Source organism: Falco rusticolus, chromosome Z (genome assembly GCF_015220075.1).
Source record: "Falco rusticolus isolate bFalRus1 chromosome Z, bFalRus1.pri, whole genome shotgun sequence".
NCBI classification, from domain to species: Eukaryota; Metazoa; Chordata; class Aves; order Falconiformes; family Falconidae; genus Falco; species Falco rusticolus.
This window is the reverse complement of record NC_051210.1, coordinates 19,257,254-19,283,288: the sequence shown is the minus strand read 5'-3', so window position 1 is coordinate 19,283,288 and position 26,035 is coordinate 19,257,254. Positions and strand designations below refer to the sequence as shown.

Sequence of the window (26,035 nt, the reverse complement as noted above, 5' to 3'; positions counted from 1 at the left end):
AAGGGAACATAACTTCATTGCTTGCAGGACACATGACACAATCATTCTCCATTACGCAGACCAAGAAAATCTCATCTGGACTCCTGTATTCAATTTTTGTGTGCAGCACTTCAAAAGAAATGCAAGAAGACTGCAGAAAATCCATATGAGTAAATGAAAATGCCAAAGCCCAGAAGTGGACCATGTAAAGAATACGGGGGGAAAAAACCCACATAAACAACAAACCAAACCAAAGAACCACCTAGTCTGAAGTAGGAAGAATTAAGACAGAACACGACGATATGCTCAAGTACATTAACAGATTGATGCAAAAGGAAGAGACAAAAATCTCCACACTAATAGATCATTATCTGACAGTTTCAACATGCCGCTAGCACAATTCAGGTGAAATATTAAGGAAAATTTCCAAGTTTAGTTAAGCATTAGAATGGGCAACATGGGCAGACCGCTCAGTCTGCAACATCAAAGGTCTTTAACATGACATCAACGAAAAAGGAGTCAGGAACAGTACTAGGATTTCTCATCTGTCCTGGGAAAGAAGATTAGGCAATTTTGTGGTAAAAATTTATACAAAAACATTGTTAGTCTTGTTAGGACATTACAATTCTCTACCAAAGACATGCTTATATATGTTTAACGTTCACTTCAATAGTAATTTGCTGATAAAAAGCTTTATTAAATATTAGGGAAAATTTTCCAGAGGCAGCAAAGTACCTTAGGCTGAGTGTAGGCGCTAACAGTTGTGAAGCAAAAATGAGTACACAAGAAAGAACAGAGCTATTCTAGGACTGAAAATCGTAAATACACAGAAAGAAATGGGGAAGTAGACAGAAAAAGCTCCCATGTTGGGACCCACTAGTATTCCTCCTTCTTATAACATACCTTCATTTCCTATGTTAAAAAAAAGGGAACTTGTTAAAGAGACTTGCATCTTGTATCTGCTTTAGTGAAAAAAATTCAAATTTTAACACAAGTAACTTCTCAATTCTTTAAAGTCAGAATCATAAGAGAACAAAAGTAAGAAAAATAAATACAAGTATTTAGAGGTAACCGCAAAGCACTGCTACAAGAAGGGGCAAAATGAGGTGCATTTTCCAAAGGGCAATAAGAAGTTTCCCTTACAGTCAGTTCTTAACTTACTGATTTAGCTATTGTGCAATAAGGCCACGACAAAAAGAGTATTAGCTGTGTCAGGCAATACAGCATTTCTTTCAGATTATTCTGGAAAGGCAGAACACCACTAGCTACACACAGTCAATACAATTAAACATTTGGGCTGCTTATAGTGACCTAATTTTTGGTAAGAACTTGAGATGAAGTATTCATGTTCTTAGTAAATGAGGTAACTATCAAAGGTGGTAACTACCAGAAAAAAAAAACTGAGATTTTTTTTTGTCTACACACAGGCTTCGCAGTTTAACCAATAAATCAAAACCCAACAATTTTTATGAAATTTTATAAACTGAGATTGGGATTTTTACTAGAAAGCTAAAAATCAGTGAGTGAGTTCTTGTCTGTAATCTGTTAAAAACATTTAACCTTAAACTTCTCAACAATACCTGTAAAAGTTGATTCTTAGGCAGTCAAATCATAGAATCATTTTGGTTGGAAAAGACCTTAAAGATCGTTAAGTCCAACCATTAACATAGCACTGCCAAGTCCACCACTAAAACAGATCCCTAAGTGCCACATCCACACACCTTTTAAATACCCCCAGGGACTGTGACTCCACCACTTCCCTGGGCAGCCTGTTCTAGTGTTTGATGACCCTTTTGGTCAAGACCTTTTTCCTAACATCCATCCAATCTAAAAATGGCAATGCAAGCTCCTGGAGAATGTCCAAGAATATAATTTGACCTTCAGAATTAGCCTGTGATACAGCATATTGCACAGCTGAATATTCCCTGAAGAAGGTTTAACAAAATGACTACGAAACTATCAGAAAACTTTTACTGGGAGCTATCCGGCACTGTCATTGATACCAGATGGCTATTCTGGTTGACGCACTGCAAAAAGAAACAATACAGTGTACTGTCAGCACATTCTGTGTTTTCTGGGGGCTACTGATACTGCATAACATTCCCATAACTTCCTTCCTGGGGAAAGGTACTAGAAGATAACACATTCACATTTTCAAATGGACATATTAAAACTTTCTGAACAGTATTCACCTAAGACAGCACCTTCTCCGGCCTCACTGTAAAGACTGGTACGCATGGACAAAAGTCCAGGAAGTGATCCGATTCAAACTAGCCTTCCAGCAAAGATAAGCTCTTGGACAAATTCATTTCATAAGAAAATAAAGCTTAGAAGCAAAATTTAAATAGCAAAAGATAAAACAGAAAACCATTAAATAACAAAGGTTACTGTCTCAAAGGGCATGGACTGTTGAATGCACCTTATGTGAAAAGGCAAAGGTTATTGTCTAGATCAAGTTAGTTAACATGAAACTTACCAACTACTGAAGCTCCTCTTTCGGCAAAAGCCAGAGCATACGCTCTGCCCAAACCTATTATAAAAAAAAGGTTAAAAAAAGAAAAAAACCTCAGTTTGTCTCCTGAATCACAACTCATAAGAAAAAGCGACACAAAAATTAATTGCTTAAAGAAAAACACACCAAATCAACACAAATACCTTGAAAGTTCAAAGTAAACTACTATTTCCCCCAGAAGTTCAAAGTTCCAGGTAAGTTCAAAACACAAAAGTAAACAAATAGATAACTGTAGATAAAACCACCAGTCAAGAGAAAAAAATCCCTATTCTTACTCTTTCTTACTGCACTCAACAGAACCATCAGGGAAAGCTGTCTGCTGCGGAGTTTGTATTTGTGACAGAAAAATACATTCGTAAGGCAGAAAGTTTAATGTCTTGATGTAACCTTTAAGGAGGGGATGTTTCAAGTTAATTAATTACATTCTAAGTGAATAAGATACTTCCCTGGTTAAAGTCAGTCTTTAAGATTTGAAGAAAAAACTGAACAAAATTTAACTGCGACTGAAGATGTACTGACAAAACCCCTCCAACTATCTGCACACAAAGAAATCACTTAATACCACAGTTAACCAGATCCATCCACAGTTTATCCATCATAACGGAAGACTGATTTTTGCCTCACATACAAGACTCTTGCACCTTTGCTCTGGCTTAGGTTCTAGGTATGTTGTACATCAGTTAATTGTTACGACAAATGATTTACAGAGATATTATCCACTGTACCAGGCAAAAGCTATTGAAATCAATTATGATGATCAGTTTTTTCTTCCAAAAGAAACTGAAATTTGAATTATCAAAAGACAATCAGTCAGAAAAAAGTTTTTCAGCATCACTTTGCCCCTCACCAAAACTTTCAAAGCCAGCTCTTAAAAGAAAAAATGGGGGGGGGGGGGGGGGGGGGGGGGGCGGGGAAGCCAGAACTGTTTAGACTGTTTTGAAACACACAAATCTCACACCAAGAGTATCACAGGTGAGGTGCATATACATCCACTGCCTAAAGTAACCCAAGTCCAAGAAAACTTTTTTTTTGTTTTGAAAAGCCACACAACTTAGAACTGTGGCCTCCTCAAAGCCAAACAAAACCAAGACCATTCTCAATTGGCAAGCAAGGACTGCATGCCTAAGAATCAAAACTAATTAAAAAAAAAAAAAAAAAAGCAGCAGCTTGAATTGCTTAGACTATGATACTGCAGAACAAGCAGAAACAGAATTTCATGAGGGGTTTGCTCAAAGTGGAAAGAAGCTACTGTATTTTTAGATGCCCAGGTATGTCAAAAAACAAATTAGTGATCCAGATGTTTTAGACAAATTCCAAGCTCTGATCTGTTCAGCAGCATCCAAATCAAAAATCAATGTTGACAAACCATGCTATTAGCAGTACAGTCTAACTACAGTGCTGTAAACTAAATAAAAACAAGACAAGACCTAACCTGAAGTTAACAGGGTTTCCCTTTATCCTGGTTTAATTTTTATCAACCCACTTATCAAAAAAAAACTATTGTGAAATAAAACATCCAAGGACAGTTTTCTCTGTTAACAAACAGAGAGCCTGGAGTTTTTGAGCAGCCTACTACTAGAAGTACAAGGGTCACTGTACCTACTTACAACAAGCAATTTTTGCTCCATGCAGTGCTTTTTAGAAGCTTTGTTACTGTCAAAGTGTCTTTGTTTTGCTGTTACCTACGGTTTTAACCTGTTCTTTGGTGAGACTTGTTATATACAGTGAAGCATATAAATAAAGGTCTGGTAAAAGCTGAAAAGCACCATACAAAGATCTGGCCTCAATTATTCTCAGGTTTGTCACCTCCAGGTGATGCGAGTGGACTGTTCAGTGCTTTCCACAAAATCTCATATTCTTAGTCCACAAGACATCACATAACTCAGGCCCCCAAAATGACTCCTCTGGCTATGCGCAGCTCCACAAAAAAAAGCAAAACTTTACTGCAGGAAGGCAGAACCTTCTTAGAAGGTGGCAGAACAAGCGGCTTTAGCAGCTCATGACAACTACAAACTTTGCGCCTCCCTCATCTACTCAGCTTAGATGGTCACTGGAAATACCAGAGAAGACGAAGGTCAAATCATGCATCCAGAGGAAGAAGGAAAAAAAAAACCAAACAAACAAACCCAAAACAAAGCAAGAGAAGAAAAAAAACCCAAACCACCAAACATCAACAACCAACCCCACACTGCAACAACAAACACAAAACTATTTCTTGGCAAAACCAAGCATTCCACCGCAGAACCGCCTTCCCTCGAGAGGCCGGGCCCGCGCCCACCAACAGCACGGGCCAGCCCCGCCGCCGGGAGGCGTGTGCGTCCCCATCCCCCCGGCGGCGGGCCGCCCCCCGCAGGCGGGCAGGGCAGGCAGGGCAGGCAGGGCAGGCAGCCGGCCGCGGCCGCTTTCGGCAGCGGTGCTGGCACAGTCGGGCCCCCGGCACAGCCCCGTGCCAGGGCACGCAGGCGACAAGCGTCAGTCACCAGGCCCAAGCAAAGCCGTAAGGAATTAGGGTATCAAAGCAGTACACGGAGCACACCACCGGTACGGACCGGTGTGAAGCGGCGCGGCTCCTCCCGTGTATTTGAAGGACAGCGCAGCACGGGGCAGTACTCCCGCGCGGACCTCCAGCAGCGCCGGGCTCAGGCCGGCAGCCCCGCGCACGGCAGGCAGCACGGCGGTCACCCCCGCACAGCCTCGGCGCTGCCGGGCGGGGGGCGGCACTCGGCCCGGCCTGCCCCGCGGCGGGCGCCCCTCTCCCGCCGCCGCGCCTCGCCCCGCCACGGGCTAAAACCCGTTTCCAAGGGGCGAAGCCCTCACAGAGCCCCCCGGGTCCCACCGGCGGGCACGGCGGCACCTGTCAGGGCCGAGGGCAGCGGCGCTGGCGCGGCGCCCGGCCTCCCCTAGGAACCAGCCGCCTCCTGCGGGGGGACGAACCCCCCCGCGCACCGCGCCGCGCCCCGGGACGGGACAGGACAGCGCCGCTCACCTCCTCCGGCGCCCGTCACCAGCACCACCCGGCCGTCAAACCGCAGCCCCGCCGCCATGGCTCTCCGCCGCCCTGCGCCCGACTGCGCAGCCCGCCGGCCCGGCACCGGCGGGCAGGGCAGGGCGAGGCCGCGCCGAGGGGACACGGCGCATGCGCCGCCGCCGCCCCCTGGGAAACGTAGTCTGGGCTGCGGTGTCGGCCCGGCGGCCGCGGCGGGGCGGGAGCGGGGCCGCGTTGGGGCTCCGGTCCCGCCCGCTCTCTGTGCTCCCGCACCTCGGCAGGCAAGGCGAGCTGCTTGTGAAATACAGGCATTGCGAAATGCAGGCGGGCCGGTCTGCCCTGCTGCATGGCGGGCACATCGCCGCAGGTGTCTGAAGAGGTTGCAGCTAAGTAGGGTGGATCTCAACTCGGGCAGCCTGAATGTAGACATCACGCCTCCGCTTAAAGTTGATCTTTATTTACGGCTTTTATTTGTGTGGTGGTTTGTTTTTCTGTTGGGTTTTTGTTTGAGGGTGTTTTTTGTCTGGTTTATGGTTGCTTTTCTTTGGCTTTATTTACCGTTTCCCAATTCAGATCACTGCTTTCAGCCGTTGCAGCCCTGGGTGTGGGAGTTCTTTAGGTTGAGCAAGATACAACGCAAAATACATTCCTTCTCGCCCCCCCGATTTTTGCGGCCCCCCCCCACCCCCCGCGTGGGAGGCTGCACCGCCCTCCGGCCCGCCCTGTGAGGAGAGGCTGGGCCCACCCTGTGCCGGCTGCAGCCAGTTCCAGCCAGCTCCAACCCACCCGCAGCACGGCCGGGCCCTGCAGGCAAGGTGGCCGTGCCTTCATGGGGACATACTTGAGAAAGTGTTAGAAACACTGCACAGCAGCTGGGAGGGAGAAGCCTGAGAAAACAGAGCAGTGGCCCTGCAGCCCCCCAGGCCAGCGCCACAGGAGGGGCAGGGGGGGCTCCAGGGGCCGCAGCAGAGGTTCCCCCCAGCCTGTGGTGAAGCCCACGGTGAGGCAGGCTGTGCCCCTCAGCCCAGGGAGGCCCGTGGTGGGGCAGGTACCCAGCTGCAGCCTGTGGTGGGGCAGGTACCCAGCTGCAGCCTGTGGAGGACCCCATGCTGGAGCAGTTCTCCACCTGCAGTCCATAGAGGCCCACAGCAGAGCAGGTTTTCTGGCAGCAGGTGCGACCCCGCAGGGGACCCACGCTGGAGCAGTTCTTGGAAAAGCTGCAGCCCATGGGGGCAAAACCCCAGTGAGGCAGGGGAACGGTGTGAGAAGGAAGCTTGCAGGGGTGATTGTGTCTCATGGAGCCAGCTGGTGGGTTACTTAGGAACGAACATGACTATTGATTGTGTCATTGCAGGCACGGTCTAATATGAGACCGTGTCATTTAAAATGTGATTGTATTGGAGTTTCATAGGGCCATTGCTCTGGATCTTGGCAGTAGATTTATTTCAGATTTTCCCAGTCATACCCACACAACTCAAGTGATGACAAACTTTATCTGAACTATGGGCAGGGATCTTATGCAGCTGTTCCTTCTTACTTGCTCGCTCTCCTGGCTGAGAGCACCATAAGCCTGAGCCTCTGGGAGCTGCAAACTCCCTGCTTCTTTGCATTGTCTGTCTTAAATTTAGGAGGTGCTTGGGGAACACCAGAGGATGGTGTAAGGAGTGCCCGGAATTCAGAGCAACTGACTAGCTTATTTGGTTGGGGAAATCATCTGGATACTTCCTCTGCACAGATGAACTTTAATTCCTTATTAACCTTTCTTGTAAGGTTTGTAAAGTTCAGATTATTTCTGGAGCTAGTAGAAAGAAAAATTGTTCGTGTTGCTGGAGATTATATCCTTGGCTGCCAAATGGTTTACTGTCTGCACTAAAGGAAGGTGATAGGTAACCAAGTGATAGCTATTTGGAGACTTCTAAACTAGAAGAAATTTGCGTTTCTGACCTCATATAGTCTGTAACATTCACTCCTTTAGAAGTATTAGGAATCAAGATGTATCGCCTGTGATTTTATTACATGGAGTTCAGTTTCACCGGAGAAATTGGGTTGAATACTATAATTGCAATTTACAGTTTGGGCACTAGAGGGACCATTGTGCTACAGTAAAACTGACAAATTTATCTACATATATCTACATACCACAAGTAATGAAATTCTTATACAACGAACCTTAAAAAGGCTCACTCACAGATGGAGTCAAAGGGACACTGCTTTTAACACACAGTGGTCTTACTTCTCCAATAGTTGCACTGGTGTGGTGGCATTCCTCTGGCTGTATAGGCACGTTATTCATATATATAGGAAACTACAAGAAATTGTTCTGGAGGCAGGTACAGGACAAATAAATGGTCTACAAGAAATCGTAAGTTTTAAGTGTGGGAAGTGTTGTTGAATGTACACAGAAACAACCCCTTGCACTGGATGTGTGTTATTCTGGCACTGTATTAATCAGCACAAAATAGCCTCATAACTAGTTACGCTTCCAAAGTTTACCTATTTCATTTGAATGCAGCCGAACTCAAGAGCTATTTCCCAACAGTAGGAGGCCCGGTGCAGTTCGCTGTGTATTGCAGAGAGACTGCAATACACAGACAAATACAGACAAAAAACATGTGTCTGTACTGCGCTGCACAGTAAGAGGAAGCTGTTTCCCGGGAAAGCGGAGCTGTGAGTCAGTTCGCGACTGCTCTTCCTGAGGAAGTAACAGATTGAGCTCATAACCGTCGGTGAGCTTTAGTTCAGCCTCGACACTGAATATTTTGTTTATTGTTGCTACCCTGTGGGATTGGGCTCGCACCTGGGAAAAGGAAGGGAAGTCTACCGGACAAGAGCAGTGCTGGCTGCTAGGAGAGCCACCCGGCTTGGCCCCGCCACAGGGCCGTGACACACCGTGTACCTTTAAAGGTACAGTGCACAGAAGAGAGCCTTGCACTGATGCAGCGTGTAGCCAGCGTGCTATCTGCTGAGTGTTGGGTACTCTTACTCGCACGTGTTTATTAGAAGTGTTAGGGGCATGTTTCTGTACTGTCCAGCAAGTTTAGGATGTAATTTGTTAGGGTAGGGGGATGCCCGCAAACAAACAGCACAAATTCTCAGTCAACTGTGCATACACTCCTGGAAACATCTAGTTCAGACAAAATACAGGATCTAATGCGGTCATTCTTACACCACCAAATTTATTTGCTTAATCCCTTATGTAATTGTATCTATCTAAAGCAGTATAGTTCTGTGTACATGGCTATAAATTAGTCCTAGGAGAACTTGGTTCATTTTTGGTGCTGGTTATGGCCTCTTCAGTGATCTTGAACAGGCCATTTCAGCTTTAGACTTTCAAGTTCTGTAGTATTGCCTGTCCTTTTTTTTTTTTTTTTCTTTTTGTTTTTTTTTTTAAGAGGATGGGCTCTTCAGGGAAAAGGCTCTGCTCTTGAATTTGTCTGGAAGCTAGTAGGCATGTGCCCCAAGTAAGATCAGACCCTGAGTAGGCCCTGAGGTATTTCTATAGCACGATTTGTTCATTAGGTAGCTAACAAACAGGCCTTCTCAACAAGTCAGAATCTTTCATAGCTTCCTCATTTTTGTGCATAGACTGGGATTAGAATCAGCAAAGAGCCCACACTTCAAAACAATACATAAAATTGAAGTTTCATCAACAGACTTTTTTTTTTGAAAACACAACGGGAAGAGCACTGGAGTGAAAGTACATCATGTTTATATTTTATTTTTTTAAAGTTAAACCTGTCTGGTTTTAAACAGATCCAAAACAGAACCACTCAGAATGGAAAGGGGTTTGATGGGTTACTTTAACAGTCAGAACTGATTGGTCCCAAAGTCATACAGCTATCAGAAAATATTTGCATCAATCTGAAACAAAGTATGAGGGCAAAACACCACTACTGTTAACCAAAGCGGGGTGAGGTTGGGTGGAAACTTGAATGGAGTAGGTGTCAAGCCACACATTGATAGCAGGTGTCCAACTTTTGAATGAGTGAGCTATAATGGGAGATTAATAGCAGAATATCCAGATTACAAACTCAGCCAGACAGGGCTTAAAGTGGTTGAAACTGGTAGCAAAATAAGTGAGTCAAAAAGGAAGATCAAGTCACTTTATTTGGTCTTTTAGTGAGCAGTGTGAACTAACATACAATTGTCATTAACTCACTTATACAGCAGGCTTTTTACACCAGCAAATATTTGCCAAAAACCCCAAGCAGAATCCTGTAATACTGAGTATGATTATGGTTTTTTCTGTTACGCTTCAATGCCTAGAGCAGGTAAATTCTTCGATAAACAGGGAATTTTCATGTTGTGCAGTAAAATAAATTTGGTTTATGTTCTAAAGTAATTCTTTTTTGACTAACAGGTTAGGTAATCGGGGGTATTTTTGGCTTTGCCTCATTTATAAACTTGGGTTTGCATATTTTGTGGATACTGTAGAAGTCTTAATCTGACTGAAGAAATGTTTTCTACTGTCTGCTGCTATAGATGGTGAGCACCTTGGAACCTTTTTTTCAGGGTGAATGAAAGAATTGACTGCCTTGCTTTTACTCTATTTTTCAGTATTGCTAAAAGATCTGTTTGGACCATAAGGCTCATTTTTCAAGGCTCATTTTATTTGTTTTGTGAATGGTTTTGCTCACAGAGATTTTTAGAGGCATTTTTCCTGGGAACAAAGATTTATCTACAAATGTGAGGAAAGGGGGCAAACAGGTGTTTATTGCCATGACCGACGACTAGATATTGAATCCATTTTAGAAACTGTACCACCCATCCCTGAACACTACAAAAGTATGGCCTACAACAGATGGTACTTCCCCACAGCCTTAGTGCTGTAGAAGTGCCCTGGATTTTGAAGACATCAAGTTTTCTCCTGTGACCAGAGAGGCCTCACGTGCAGCCAGGTCATTGTCCCCATTTCCTTTCTCTCTGCAGCCATCCTCTGGCTGCCAGTGCAGAGAGGTCATTGAAAGGTCGCAGCCCTGAGCTGGCCACAAATGTTCATCTCATACAAACCAACCGTATATCCCAGCTCACCCGACTAATTACTCTCCCAGTGAAAGTGGTTAGAGAAAACTCCTTTGATTAGGTGTAGTATTTTATGTGATAGACCCCCTCACTGGTGATAGAACCACCCCCCACGCCCCCGAGGAACTCATCATAGCTAGCATACAGTGTTTTTATTGGTTCTTATCACCTGTAGAACAGCAAATAGTATTTCCATTCCAACTTGCATTCTTCCGTGTTCTTTTATTTTCCTCTGAGCCTACAGCAGTTATTACGTGGGGGGGTTTCTTGCCACTGAGTCCACTGTATGTCACTCCTAGAACCGGCAAAGCAGCTTGCCTGATGCGATGTTTAAGAACAGCCTACTCTGTAGTTAAGAGCAGGTATATTCTTATGAACCAACTGCAAATGTAAATGCAAACATTTTTGTAGCTCTCGTCAACAACCCACATCACAGGAGGTCTCATCCCCGTTTTGGCAAGAAACGTTAATTTTGGCATTTGTTGCACATACCACTCAATTAAGTGGAAAATCCATGCTGGGGGCACAAGCAGAGCACTATGGAAACTCTCCATTTTATTCCATCAGAGACCTAGGGTTTAAGGGACTCTGAAGCCCTGGGTCAGTCAGGGCTTGGTGGACTGCTGAGCTGGTATGTAGGAACACATTAGTAGAACAAACTCACTAAGCAGAAAGTAGTTGCTTGTGCACATATACAGCTTTGAAAATACATCTTGTGCAGGTTAGAGAGGTGCCAGCAAAAGGTTATGGTGTTGCTCCTGTAACACAACCACTCCATTTTATCCTAAATGTTTCTTCATGAAAAATCCATTAACTTGGTCTCCTTGAAGGCAAAAAAAGGAGAATTAAAACCACATGGACTACATTAAGAGGTAAAAAGACTAGCATATAACTATATGTCGCATTCTGCAGAAATCAGATGGATACTGGCACCACTACCAAGTTACGGGTAAATAGACTCTGCAGATGAGCTGAAGCTTTGATGAATAGATGGAAGACTTGAAATGCCTCCTGAGAAAACTGATTCAGTGCAGTTGCTTCCTGAGTTAACAGCCATATTGAGCTTTAGAACAGCCAAAAATTCCAAGAGGTTCTGCTCATAGAATAAATCAGGCAGCTTCTTTAATAAACAGAAAACATACACACAAGCCACTTTTAAACTGTGCCTCCTAAAACAGCCCCTTCGCTCAAGCTGCCACCAAGGGCGTTATAGAGGTCTTAATCCCAATGTTACAGAAGCTTTCTGTGCGCACAACAGCACACATATTCATTCGCCCCAGATAAATAGCAGACTTCCAGTTGTCTCTCAGGAATACCCACTCTGCCAGCTTAAAATGCAAATGAAAGCCAAACACCACAGGTTCAGCTTGACTATATTCTGTGGTGAGAATTCCTCCCCAACCTGCAGTAACGAGCAGTTTTAGTCAAGAATACGTGAAGTATGCAATAGCCCACTGAGAATCAAGACGGGTAGATGGAGAACAGCCGGTCAAGAAAGTAGCAACGTCAATGCCTTTTCCTGTAGGAGCCCCACCCCTTCAGCACTTGCTTTGCTTATCAGGAATGAGGTGGGAAGTCTGAATTCCTCAGCCAAGGTTCTCGCAGCTCCAAAGAGTAGCAAAAAACTAGTTTTCATTGATACTGTTTTGTAAAGGGCGTCCTTCCCTGTTTCATATTTTGCAGCATGAGTTCTCAACTCTAGCTTTGGGGTTGCAGTGGCATAGGATACTGGAACTGTAAGTTTAAACATACTGTCTTAGGCAAAGTCAAATGCCTGTGCTTACAGCAGGCAGTAGACCTTATCACGGTGAAGATGGCAAAGCAAACTTAATGAGATCTTTGTCTGATCACAGCCCTTTGTCCCAGAAAACTGCTGAGCTTTCCTTACCACTTTTCCGTAATGGTTTCTTACATGATGGCACAGCAAATGTACCTTTGGGAGTGTCCATACCATTGAAATCAAGTTAGGCAGCCTGTAACTGAGATGATAGCTTTTCAGTTAGGCAAAGACACTCAGTTTAGTTCCAAGGATGAGATCACTTTTCTGTTGCTGAATTATCAAGATCCTTGAGATACAGAACCAGCTTTCTTGAAACCAACAGCTGATCTCATGTCATGTCCCTGGACCAAAGCACTTACTCCCCCCGGCTCAAAGTCTTTTATTTCTGCAATCTCTTAGCAGGCCTAGCAGATGATAACGCTGCAGGTCTTGACTTTCCACAAAATAAAACTGAGCCACAAACAAAGCAAAAACACACAGTATCTCAAATCCAGTCAGTGAAATAAACTGAAAGCATCATCTAAGTGCTTCTGGAATGGGGAGAGGCTGTCCCGGGAACCCTTTCATGTCACAGGAACCCTTAATTAACAGCAGTCTATAAACAGCAAGGGGACTTTCTTCTCAGGACCCAAGCCAAGCCTGGCTACTGAAATAGATTTCTCTAATGAAAGGAAACTAAATTCTGCTCACAAATGGCAAGTAATTTTTCAACACTGTTCCATAATGAGTAGAACTGGTTCATTGCCATTCCCATGCAAGAAAAGAAGGGTTGGTGGTATACGGGCCCTGATGTTTTATTCCATCTACACCATCATACTCTTTGTATTAAAAAACCTTACATGATTTACATGTAACAATGTTTTTGTGGCTTGGCCAGAACAATCAACAGTAAATGAATTCTGAAAAACTTCATTCAAAATGCCCCACAGATGTGTTGCAAATGAAAAGCTTTAGGTTGCCATGTTTAAAGACCAGTGGGGTTGATACTCTGAAAAGGTGCCAGCAGTAACTGTACAACAACTGGGTGAAAAACGAACAATTTTCTCAAAACCTTCAGAATTACATTGACCAAGTTGTTTCTTTATAGCACACTGAACATCTACTGACTGATGAAAAAAAGAAGGTACCTAGGAAAATCAGATAGAGTACACAAGGCTGACTTCTGTTGTGTTTCAGCTTGTATTTATGTGCATAATAGAAGCATACTTAAAACCTAAGTATTTAATACAAACTGAAATAGGAATTAATTTGTCATGAAGCCAGTGGAAAGTATGATTTTAAAATCCAGTGTTAATGATTTTTAGAGTAGACAGTGGAAGAAGGTCTTACATGTGATGGCAAAAGTAATTTATATCTAAATCACAGTAACGGTAGGAAACTCCACCTTTGTCTTCCACCTACCATACCAGGACTTTCCCACAGGGGAGAACAACAAATAGCAAACAGGTTTTGGTTGCTTGGGAAAGCTGGGCAAGTCATTTACCTCCCTAATTCCATTATTCTTAATCATTATAGGCTGCTGCTTTGCTTGATACCGGGTAATTATGTGACATTGCAAAGCTATGAACTACCTCTTTTCAATTTTCTCCCTGATAGAAAGAAATGATGTAAAGAACCTTCCTCCAGAAACTGTGACAGCAAGCAGAAATTTACAGATTGTTTGGATCTATGTCAGTTTCATTCATTTCCAAGCTTGCAAGGAAAAGCGGGTATTGATTGGCAAATGTCCTGCCTGTAAATACCAGCTTTAAAACTGGGAACAAGAACATTAAAGAGTAAAACTGAATACTAAGAGAAGGTAAGTCCCTTCAGCAGTTTGTGGTTTAAACATTAAAAAACCTTTATTTGCAATACAGAACAAGTGCTACCGTAACAGAGGGATCTTTTAGACATAGCCTGTAAGGCAATGCTACTCCTTTATTTTCATAGAGGGAAAACAAATCATGTGTAAACCTAAAATATTTAATACTATAAATATAAGTGACAAAGCTGCAATATAATTTCAAGAGCAGTATACAAACTTCAGTCTGAATAATTTAGTATGCATTCATTTTTTAGAACTTCATTCTCTGTAACAGTGAATGCAAGGGTGGTGGGTTTTTTTTAACAAATTGGAAATAACAACTACATTACTTAGTCTAAACTTTCTGAGTAATAGCCACAGCATGGTTTTGGGTAGCAATTATTTTTTTCCCTAGATAGATAGGAAACTTTCCACTTGCAAAAGAAGTTCCATTTATGTGCAAAACATAAAAACAAGACATTACAGAACCTTTCTGGACAACGATAATCTCCTTTGACAGTTGTTTTATCCAGAGCACAGATGTTTGCCACTTAACCATGAATGTTGGCTGACCTGCCCATATCTTAATGAAAAACAGTTGTAAAAAAGCTTCTCTGCAAATGGTTATGCAAACAGGAATCTTCATGATCATGCTGAAGTATACCCTCTGTAAAACATTAAAATGCACAACCTTTTTTTTTAAAGGCTCAGATATGCAGGTGCTGAAATCACAGCTAAGTGCTTACTGTACTAAGGAGTATATAAATTATATCCAAAACAGCATTAACAACTGAATCAAGATGTAGATTATTCTTTCAGATTTCAAGTTACATTGGGGAAAAAAACCCAGTGGAACTGGTATTAAGCTGGTTTTGGTTTTTTTTTTTCATTAAGTGGGTAACATATTCTATCTACTGGTCTCCTTAGATGCACACGCACTGCAATATAATCTTGGGGTGAAATGGTAGGGAAGGAATAGACCTGTCTGAAGAGTAGTTCTGCTTGGAAGGGCAGGAAAACCGTGTAAGGCCAAAGGAAAGCTATGGTAGCAAGTCACCAGATGGTGAACACTCATCACAGAGATTACTATCTAAACCCATACAACGTGCAGTTTATCTGTCCTCCTTACAACGCTTGTCATCTTTGACAATGATGTACTTGGGAGTAGTGTGGATTCCTCTGCTAGATCATGACACATTCTGGTCCCTTGATAAGTTCATGCAGAATTCTCGTTTACATTTGAATAGTCACATTATAGCTGTTACAGCTACAACAAGGGGCTGGAAAGCAACTGAAGCCAACTGCCATCAAAATCAGCTCACTGCTTCCATGAAATAATGCTATCTTTTTAGGGAGAGATGTGAGAAAGCGATTAGCTATCTCCTCACTCCTTTATTTTACAGGAATTTCCTTTATGGGTGGCGGTGAATCTTTTTTTACATGAGATCTGATTTGGTATTTTCCTAAAGAATAAAAAACAAAAAAAACCCTAAAAAAACAAAACCACAACACACTAGTTGCTAAAAGCTTCCAGAATCCTGATAATCTCTGTACCTTCTAAATGGAAATAAATCTCAAGGGAATTCAAGAATAAGGCTTGTAACTTACCCAGTTGTTTATTTTTGTTTGTCTGTGCATACACACAAATACACACTAACTTAAGGGGTGGGCAAAAGTTCTAGTGAATCCCTTTTGAGGTGGTACACACAAAATGGCCATGACAACCTCCCTGTATCTTTTCTTTGTATGGCTGAGAGCACAGTTATGTCTTGCAAAAGGTATCCCGGGTCTGCCTTACCACTTTTTCAATGCATCTACAAGTTTGTAACATTAGTTTTAACTTCCACAGCTTCACCAACATACATTTTGTTGGCATTAGGCCCTACATATTAGCTAAACATTGAAAGGATGTTACAAATACAAACCACCTAGGGTACTAAGATTTAAAAGCCTATTGTAAAATGAATCCATGATGATTGGATTTTAATATACTAGTAACTTTTACCCTGTTAAAACAGTGTTGCATCAGTTTTACAACACAGCATAATGGCATTATGCTACCCATAATTAAACAGTACTACTGTAACCTTTTCTAAACTCATGTTAACTTTCTGCTACAGGGTCAATGTTTTAATACAACAAGTGTATTACAAGGAAAAATGCTATCAATTTATTTCTGAATTTTGATAATTAAAGCCACTACTTATGTGTATTGCAGGGGGAAAAAAACCTGCAAAAGTACACAGCTTGAGTGCTATGTTGTGTTATTTATAAAGGTAGGTCTTTGGAAATCCAGTACAATTTTTTTCTTTCATGATTACAGAAGTCACTTCTTTGTAACTGAAAATGAATGCCAGACAAGAACTATACCTACAGCATCTCAGAAGAATACAACTAAATTGCGAGCTAAATATAATGATAGCTAAATATAATACTAGTTGTCAAATTTTTATGCTTATAGTCAGATCTCCATGCACAATTTTTACTTTTTCTAGAAAGTAAATGGCCAGATAATGCAGCTGAGTAAGAAGTTACTGTGTTACTGAAAATATACATAGTTTTGAATACAATATGGCTCATACACATGTAAGTAGGTGTTCGCCAACTATGTACAAAGACCATTTAAGCAATTTTTGTCTCAGAGAAAATTCCGATTTGAGCAGTCAAAATATTCTGGGTCATGGCTGAAGAAGATGTGTCATGGTTTACACCATTTTATTATTTACACGTATTATTATGTCTGATTCTAAACAAGGTGCTATCCTGTCCTACTTTCAGTCGCTGCTACCACTCACTATAAACTATGCTATTTTGGAGAATCAAAACACCATTTAGAAACAGGACTTGTGAAGAAAATGGTTCCAATTTCTAGAAGTCAAGTTCCTTCTTATTCTCACCTCAGAGAAGACTTTGGAAAGAAAACAAACAGCTTTCTCCTTCTAGGTGGGAAATAAAAGAAATAGGTGGAGCAAATACATCAGAAACTTTACAATATGTGGGATTTTCCTCATGACGTTGCATTCCTATACATGACTTCTGATGGACAAAAGTACAACATATTTACTGTTTTAAGTAAAACATAGGGAAGGGATCTTAAAATGGTATTCCTTCAGATGTCAAGCTAATAATCTGTTTCTTGGCAAGTTCCAGTGTACTATCCTTACATTCCCAGTTGTTCCAGCCTAGTAGTACATTAACCTTGTCTCTCTGCTGGACACTAGTGGCTTGTATAAAATGAGTTGACATTTTGAACACACATTTCTCTGGCACCTTTCTGGCACCTTCCTGGGAATATTCAGAGCCTAGTGACCAAACATACATGAATAAAAGTGAATTTTCTCTCTCAAAAAATCACAAGTAATGCTTAAGCCATATGTCAGAGGCTGCAATGCCTTCATTGCCTGCACAGGCCCAGTTTGCTTTTCATAATTTAAAATGCAACAAGGGGAAAAAAAAAGGCATGAAAAGTTCAGAGTGCAAATATTCTTTGGTTTACTTATTAAAACAAAAGGACACAGCAAACAGCAAGAACACTGGCAATTAAATAAACAGCAAATTCTTTATATGCTTCCTAACAAAAAGCCTTCTGGTATTTGAAATGTATCAACTTCATGCTTTTAAGTACATTACAGTGTCTAGAAAGTCACATTTTTTTTTTTATCCCCCAAAGGTAAGACAGGGAGAAGATGAGGGAGAAAAAGAAGGATGAAATGTAGGAGGGGAGAAAAGAAGAAAAAAAGATTATTCAAGATTCCATTTTTCCATTAGTTAAATAGTATCTAACACAACAATAAAACTAATTTCTGTTTCTAGTTTCATTGTACACAAAGCAAATAAGCTTGGAATTTATTTTCAGATGATCAAGCTTTCTGAATTCACATCATCATACACATCAGCCTAGTATATAAAATATACTGACTCACACCTTTCCAAAAAAGAATTGTGACCCTTCCAACCCAAAAGACTGATTCTATTCTACTAGCAGTATTCTTAGTATCTTAAGGAATTGCACAGATAAGTCACTATGGTTTACTTTATCATAGGCAGAGTTAAAATTATGTACCACAGGTGGTTTCTAGGGAACACTCTTCCCCAGTTAGGCTATTTTACTGTAGCTTATTCCTCAAATATCCCCATAATATCAAAGAAGCAAGCATCTGTGCGGGCCTATAAGGATCTCTGGCAGATTCTCCCTTGCAGACAGGAGACACCACCGAGCCAGAGATGAACAAGGCTGTGAAGACTCCACATGACAGCATCACTGATAATATTTAGAACTGACTGCTTCGTAAGAGCAACACTAGGAAGCTATGATCTGTGCAGAGAGCATAAAAGACTACAAATCAATCAAATATACATACTTCACATATAAAGAAATTATAGAGTGTACCATCACCATGATAGTCTCTTACTAACATTAGTGGACTCTGTTAGTTTAGAAATAATGCTGTACATCTATGAAAGATGTGGATTGTCTGACAGCATATTGTTCTGTGTATCTATCTTGCAGACCGTTACTCTATTTGGACTATTCTGTTTTATTCTTTATTCAGCTGTTTCTATAGGAAAAGCACAGTAAAAAAAGTCATGTGCAGCCTTTCTTCCAGATGGACTGTGCATATAGGTCATAATAAGGAATCAATTTAATAAAAGATATTTTGGAAATATTTCTCATAATGTAAAAAACCTTTTTTGCATGCTCCCTTATTCCTTCATAAATCAACAGTGTGCCATCTACAAATAATGCACAGGCATACTTATATGTTCCCCTCATCTAGCATTTTGTTGACACCATCACAAAGTTTCTGCAAATGGAGTTTATAAGGTCCAAAAGGATTGTACAAGGCAGCCAAAAATTCACAATCAGAGAAGTGATCAAACACGTTGTTGATGCGTCCATGTGACTTCGCAGTTAGGTGACGCTGAATGATTTCATGAAGTAGCTCTCTACAATCGTTCAACAGTTTGGACAAAAAATTCCTGTCGAAGGTATAATCCACCTGATGGAAACTGACCACAGTCTTAGCCAGCTGATGAACTTTCTTCTTGAATTTCTCCATCAACGCTATTTCATCATGATTAAATTGGTTGTTCCTGTAGAGAATTGCCAACTTCAGGACTATTTTAATGAGGTTTTTGATGATCTTCTCCGCTTCCTTTTTATTTTGTGTATATTCCTTTGTCACTCTGTAGAGCTCATCTAAAACATCACTGCTCGTATCATCGATCAAAGTAGTTGCTATTGATTTGGACACCATTTTTCCAAGGATCTTCTTCTGGGCCTGAATGGCCAGACTTTTGGAGTTGAAGACATCTGTGGCCACTGCGGAGGGGAAAGGTATGCAGTCAATACTTCATATTAGACATATTATGGACAGTAAATTCAGGAATATTTGCATGTCTATCTGTTTGTATTAGTCCTACTAAGTGCACAAAAGTAATGCAAAACTTATGTACATAGTTGCAGAAACCCCCATCTTTCCAATCCCCAAAATTCTGTTGTCTTTAGGTTTACATTCTTTTAGAGCGTTTTACTTCTGAGAAAACACATAATGAGATAGAACATGTTAAAAAATATTTTTTGTGTATTTATATCCTATGTATGGATTCATGTGATTTCAAATTGAGGGAATAAACCTGCCATATTTGATCAAATGAGTTTTAAGTCTGATCTGATTATCATATTCATAACAAAATCTGAAGCCATGACTATCCCAATGTCATGTCAATTACCACTGCTACTCCATTAGAGACAGTAATTCAGTGAATCAACTATTGTAAGATTTTTTCCTTATTAGCATTTTACATGATTTAATTCAGATCCTACATATCTATTATATTTTTATCTATTTCTACATATGTACAGATATATGTTAAAAATATAATACAAACACAAAAATCCTTTGTCAGCAAACAATACCGAGATTCTCTGGATGCAATGTAAAGAAGCTACATTTCAGAAAGAAAGCACGTATAAAGTAACACTATGTCCTATACTCAATGCAGAAATAGCCAAAAATGAACAGTCTAGGTACTGCCCTAACACTTGCTAGCATAACCTTATACAGAAATCCTCCTTTAGACCTTTTATTAGACCAATAAAGTAGATCCTAGAAAAGATTTCCACCTCCCAGACTATGCTTGCTTGCACCAATATACCCAGTGACCAGTTTGTAATTTCTTTAAATACTTAAAAGACCCAGAACGTTCTTTCAGAAGCTTGTTTTGTGAAATGTTACCACTCATGTTCTGTTGCCAGTGTCAACTATTTACAGCACATTGCTTTTGCAGCTCCTTCTCCACTAGGGCACATGTGAATTCATATTTGGGGTTGAATGGTGTGGGAGATGGCTGCCTTTATACTGCAGCTTTCCTGGAGCCTCCAGCTTCATCTGCTTACATCTACTTCACATATGGAGGGTTTGCTTTGAAAACACAGCGCCTGGAAACATCATTTTTTTTTCTTTTAATAAAAACATAAAACTATGCAGATGCCAAACAGTTAGCCCCTGAATTTGGAAAAGGTTTTCTCCTAACTGTTTGTATTTGGGCAGCTGGGCGTGTTGAGACACAGGGTGCCTCTAGGGTTCCAGCAAATAGAAGGAACTTGTCTTTCAGGACATGTAAAACAAATCTGTATTTTTTTCTTTAAAAATAGCTTTGACAAACTTAACAACAAGCTCCTTTTTTGTTACCTCAGAAACTTTCAAGTGGATTTATTTCTAAAGACTTTCAGTGCATACATGCATTTTGTTTTGAAGCATGAAGTGTTTGAGTACATTTTTTAAAATCTTTACTACATGAGGACACTCAAAAACCAAAGAACCCATTGTTAACTATCTTGGGCAAAGCACTCAAGATCACAAGACTGGCATGTTTCTCAACCACAAAGATACAGGAAGCCGTTGAAGATGCTAAGTAGTCAATCAGAACTGAAAATACTTGATTCACTTTTTGTGTTTTTAAACATAAACCTGCAACTGTTACCATTCAAATAAAACAAAGTATTTCAAAGGGTGGTCAAATACTAGAACTCAACTGCCAATGCTTTACAAAAATCTACAGATGAACAAAAGCTTTTTCCCTCCAAAACAGGCATATTGATAGTTCTTTCATAACTTTTATTTCTCAAAGCCTTCCAATTTACTAATTGCTCATGATATCTTCTTTCTGACAGTCCACAAAGTTATACAGATGTTCATACTAATAGCAGTAGTTGTTTCAAAGTACCTTCCATAAATCTGCAAAGACCCCCCCCCCTACAATATATACGTATTTTAAAATGTTCTGCACATGTTCTTATAAAGTGCTAACTGTATCACACAGAAGCTCCACTGTAATTGAACAGAAATCTGCAACCTGCCTCCTGAGTCATGCAAGCTACGGTTCTAACAATTTACAAGTAACAGCCTGCAAAGTATCAAATTCAAGAAACTGAAAACATGATGACAGTTTTCTAAAAGTTTTACAGTTTTTCAACAAAACCTCCTTACATTATGTAATTTAACATTTGACAAAGCAGAGCTCCACATCTAATTACCATCGCTAAGCAAAACAGGAACTGTTCACTTACAAGAGGTGTTAAAACTCAACGGTATGTCTCTAAAATCTGTCCCAATATTTGGGACTACACAGCATGGGCTATTTTCTATCTACACCAGAGGTCACCCTCATTTTCCCTATATTGCTACATGAGTTCTAATTCAGTCGCTAAATACGTACATTTCATACTTGAGCATTTCAGTCAATCCAAAAAGGAATGTGTATTTTATGATCAGAATTTTTCCTCATTATCAACAGCAGAAAAACCTAAAATGTATTTCAGTCAATTGCTTAAATAAAACTGAGTTTAATCAGTAAGATTATGGAGCTCCTTCAGACTGAACATACATACTTCTTTAAAAATGAATAAAATTATTACTTACTTGTTCATCAAAAGGAATTGCAATTGTTAACGCTCACAGGAGAAAGAGAGGCAAAACAGCTGAGGTCTATTTATTCTGCTAAATTATTATTCAGGTGTGAGGCTTATTTATTCTGCTAAATCCAGCACACACTTTATGATGTGCTTTGAAATGCTGTCAGAAGCTATCACAGAGTGAACGTGGGGTTCTGCCCCTCACCATAACAGAAGCTCTTCTCAGCTACCTTTCTCTCCCGCCTGCAGTGCTTCATGCTGCTTTGGTACCTCAGAATGCAAAAATACATCGTAGTGGTTTCACTTCCTTGAAAAGAGAGCTGAAAGGAAATTGCGCTGCTGAGCAAGCTAGTGCAACACCAATAGCTGTTACTGCTAACTGACAGCCGGGACAATTAGCAGAAATGGCGGAGAAGGAGGTCCTGTGGCTCGGAAGAGCAAGGGATGTGTCAAGAAGAGGTTAAAACATTAACCTGGTATCTGCAAATGCAGACACTTGCATGTATCAAAGATGCCTGATTCATGGATCACAGGGTGCTGGGGAGGGGTGGCCACTGGCTGCACCTGTCACCAGCCCCCTGTTCCCAACGTGAGCACAGCCCAGAACCCCCTTTCAAACCTTTCAAACTACAATTTCAGATCGGAGCACCTAAAAAATAAGGCTGTAAATCCACATGCAGAGAACTACTTAAACCAGCCTCATTTGCTTAGGGTTGACTGTACGCAGTCAGTTTTTAAGAGTGACCACAGTAGCTGGCCAGCATGTACAAACCTCTGACCACACCTATTGTGCTGACAGGTCCTATCGTTGCACGTTAAACTCAAATCGTGCCACTTCTCTGGTGGCCTGCAGTAGACCCAGAATGAAAGCAGGTAATCCCACTAATTTTCATTATCTCACAGATAGTTTTTCCTCATGACCGCTCTTTACATTTCCTATTTCTTTCTTGTGCAGTTTTACACTTCACTTTTAAAAAGTGTTTCATCAAAAAATACCCCTTTGAAATCAATGGGATGTCATTTTTTGTCCAATGTAAACAAATAAACATGACTATCTTCAGTAGAGCTGCCCTCCACAGGGGAGTGCAGTCCAAGGCGAAAGGCTCTCAGAGGAAACTTTGCCTCCTTTACTTCAAAATATACAGGATCTTAGCGATAATGGGCACATCTGCAAAGTCTTCTGATTTATGATACAGAGGAGTGAACAAGTTGCTAGAGACTGCCTCCTGTGAAAGCTGGGAGGTCATTAATTCTGAAACTTTTAATTTTTGCAACCAACAGCAGGGTGCTTAACATCAGTATCTTGCATGTTGAAGTCAATAAATATTGGGCATGTAGCATTCCGGATGTGTTTTCCTCAAAATATTTTACCTGACGTGTTTTTTAAGTTTCCTTAAAACTGTGGTGGAAATATAAACTTCTGGTGAAAATTGAGAATTGTGGGTTAATAAACTCTCAGCAGACTGGTACAGAAGTACAAGAACGCTACTACTTAAGGCTGTGATGCTGACTTTTCCCTGACATGGAAGCTAGTACACCTCCCATTGTATTCAGGCAAATGCCTATTACCAAACCACCTGTATCTTGGTTCTGTTTGATCTAAAAAAGTATTTGGGAGAAAAAAAAAGTTGATTCAGATGATTTCACTGCCTTAAATCAAGGCAGAGTGTTTCTTCCACGAGATAACAGTTGATGGTAGATTCAACATCACTTGCCGTTGAGTGTATTCAAACTCATGTACGTTGACAATGAATATTTGAGTCACTGAGTGTTTTTAAGCTTGTTGTAATACAGAAAGACCAGGAAAAAACCACCCAGTAAAAACTTCCATTCCACAGGCAAGTCAAGAATTGAGCCTTCTGACATGAGTTGCATTTCTAGTGTACGTACCTGGTATGTTGATACAACAGTCCCTGTGGAACAGAAAATGTACTGTGAAGCAATTAATAATCACTGCTGCATGTGACCCAGTTCTCATTTTAGTGATTGGCACACCATGTACTGCACCAGTACGTGGGAGCGCAAGGTCCAAAAATGACAGGATTTTTTGGGCAAGGCACAAAGGACACTTGCATGGGATTATGAGGTAAGAGCAGCAACAGCACTTCAGGCAACATTTAAAAGACTGTATCGTGTAGCTTTTGAGAAATGTGGCAACGCATTTCCTGCCAGGCATCCTGTGTGGACAAGTGTGTTTGCCTCTCTACAGGCCGTGGGTGAGAACAACAGCTGAAAGCCCGCGCATGCCATATGAATTCCATGTTCAGTCAGACTCCTGGAGTGAGAAAGCATCATTTCCCTGAGGGAGGCAACTTGAAATCAAGCTTACTTGACAGCGCTATTCTCTCTGAGTGTATGTGACCATGAGTCATACACCTCCAAAGTCATTAGATCAACTAGATATCAAGGGATTAAAAAAAAAAAAAATAATCACTGAATTTTTACTGTTTCTTGTGCCTTCTGCTTTCTGGGTCTCTACAGAGCTACCCCTGTTTTCAGGAATGATAAAGACCAGAAACCTCAAAAAAAGTAAGTAAGCTGAGGTGTATAAATATATGACTTCGTGTATAAACACATGACTTCAGTAAGGTAAAGCTCCAATGGTGGTAAACTGCAAGAGCTAGCATCAGTGAATGAACAAGTCCTGAAGCACAGAACAGGCAGTTAAAATAGAGTCATATGCCTATTACCAGAGCTGTAACAATTTTCATAATGTGCTTATTATGTGACAATAAGATTTAAAAAAAACGAGCGATAGGACATAGACTATGAATTCTTCAGATATGAATAAGGTAAGCTGATTTTTCTAGCTGCCACCATGATTTGTAGCTGCTTCTTAATAACCACCTGAGTGAGTCACAGTTTCAAAGAACATTTTTTGGTGGTGTGTTTTGTTGGTTTTTTTTAAACAGAAGAGTCAGTGTTGTGATTCTTATCCATGTGCTTCAAAGTTTCCTGGGTGAAAGATGCATTACACATTTACATTTTCTAAAAGCACAGATACAGTAGATGCAATGTAGAAATCATTCCAAAAACACAGCAGTCCCCAGACAGCCACTTCAGCATACTGGCCAGTCTCTGCGTTTGCAAGCATCTGTTCACTTGTTGGCTTTTCAAAAGCTGATGAAAACTGAAGGTTGTACCAGACCTGCAAGACCAGACAGTGCTCTGACAGCTTTCACTCTTCAGCCTCAGACACTGGGATTGCAATTTCTAAACTGACTGATGGCAGGGGTTAGAAGAGACCAGCCACAGAGTTTATTGTGAAAAGGACTGCAACAAGGCAGATAGCACAGGCAAGCATGATCAGGCAGTGGAAAACCCAGAGGGCAAACAGCAGAAGTAGAAAAAAAACCCAACCCAACAAACAAGGGCCCTATACAGTACTTAATTCTTACACATAACATCTCTACTTTTTTGAGTCTGGTACACATGTTCCTTATTTGAAGAGCAAATATTTTATTTGGCACCTTGTTTTTAAAAAAGGGCAATTTATATATCAGTATCAATTTTAACCAGAAAACAGTTGAAACAAATTTTCAGTGCATACAAAGCATTCATTCATAAAGGTAAGTAACCTTTGCCTACAGTTCTCTTAATGAGCACAAGTAAATTGTACTAAATTCTCACCCACCGTAACCTTTACAAACTGAGCATACTATGAGAATGTTAATACATCAAACAATGTGTACCAATTTTAACATTCACACTGGAAGACCTTCAAAAGAAAAAATACCCAATCTGAAGCCACACCTAATGCATAGCAAATATTGCATGAGCAGGCTGACTGAATTTGGAAGTCGGCTCTGAAGCTGCAAGTCACTCTGAAGCAACACTTAATCAATTTTTGGAAAAAATCTGGCTAATCAAGCATTTTTTTGAAATCCACTGCATGTCTAATCTGTAATCATACTGCATACATTCACCAGCAAGAACATGGGCAAGAAAAAAGAAAAACTAGCAAACACCTGTGGGATCGAGTCAATATTAAGTGCTGAAGAAGTAATTGCCTGTAGGTTTGCAAAACACATAGATTGTTATATATGCTTCCTGAT

The 26,035-nt window shown here is 40.9% G+C and overlaps 2 protein-coding genes across 7 annotated transcripts in view; both read right to left on the bottom strand.

The window, feature by feature from the left end:
- Positions 1 to 5,605, bottom strand: part of HSD17B4 (hydroxysteroid 17-beta dehydrogenase 4) — a 63,339-nt gene extending 57,734 nt beyond the window's left edge. The window contains exons 1-2 of the mRNA XM_037373816.1: positions 5,478 to 5,605; positions 2,456 to 2,509 (exon numbers count right to left, since the gene is read on the bottom strand). Of these exons, the coding sequence (XP_037229713.1) occupies positions 2,456 to 2,509; positions 5,478 to 5,535 (112 nt within the window). The 5' untranslated portion in view covers positions 5,536 to 5,605. The remainder of the gene's footprint in view (positions 1 to 2,455; positions 2,510 to 5,477) is intronic.
- A 9,335-nt stretch (positions 5,606 to 14,940) lies between these two features.
- The window catches only part of TNFAIP8 (TNF alpha induced protein 8), a 68,784-nt gene continuing 57,689 nt past the window's right edge, over positions 14,941 to 26,035 (bottom strand). For 4 of the 6 annotated variants that reach the window (XM_037374041.1, XM_037374042.1, XM_037374043.1 and 1 more), the window contains one exon: positions 14,941 to 19,385. In XM_037374041.1, the coding sequence (XP_037229938.1) occupies positions 18,820 to 19,385 (566 nt within the window). In that variant the 3' untranslated portion in view covers positions 14,941 to 18,819. Of the gene's footprint in view, positions 19,386 to 20,301; positions 20,505 to 21,987; positions 23,371 to 26,035 lie in introns of those variants that run through there. The other 2 variants (XM_037374039.1, XM_037374040.1) reach the window with 2 other exon arrangements.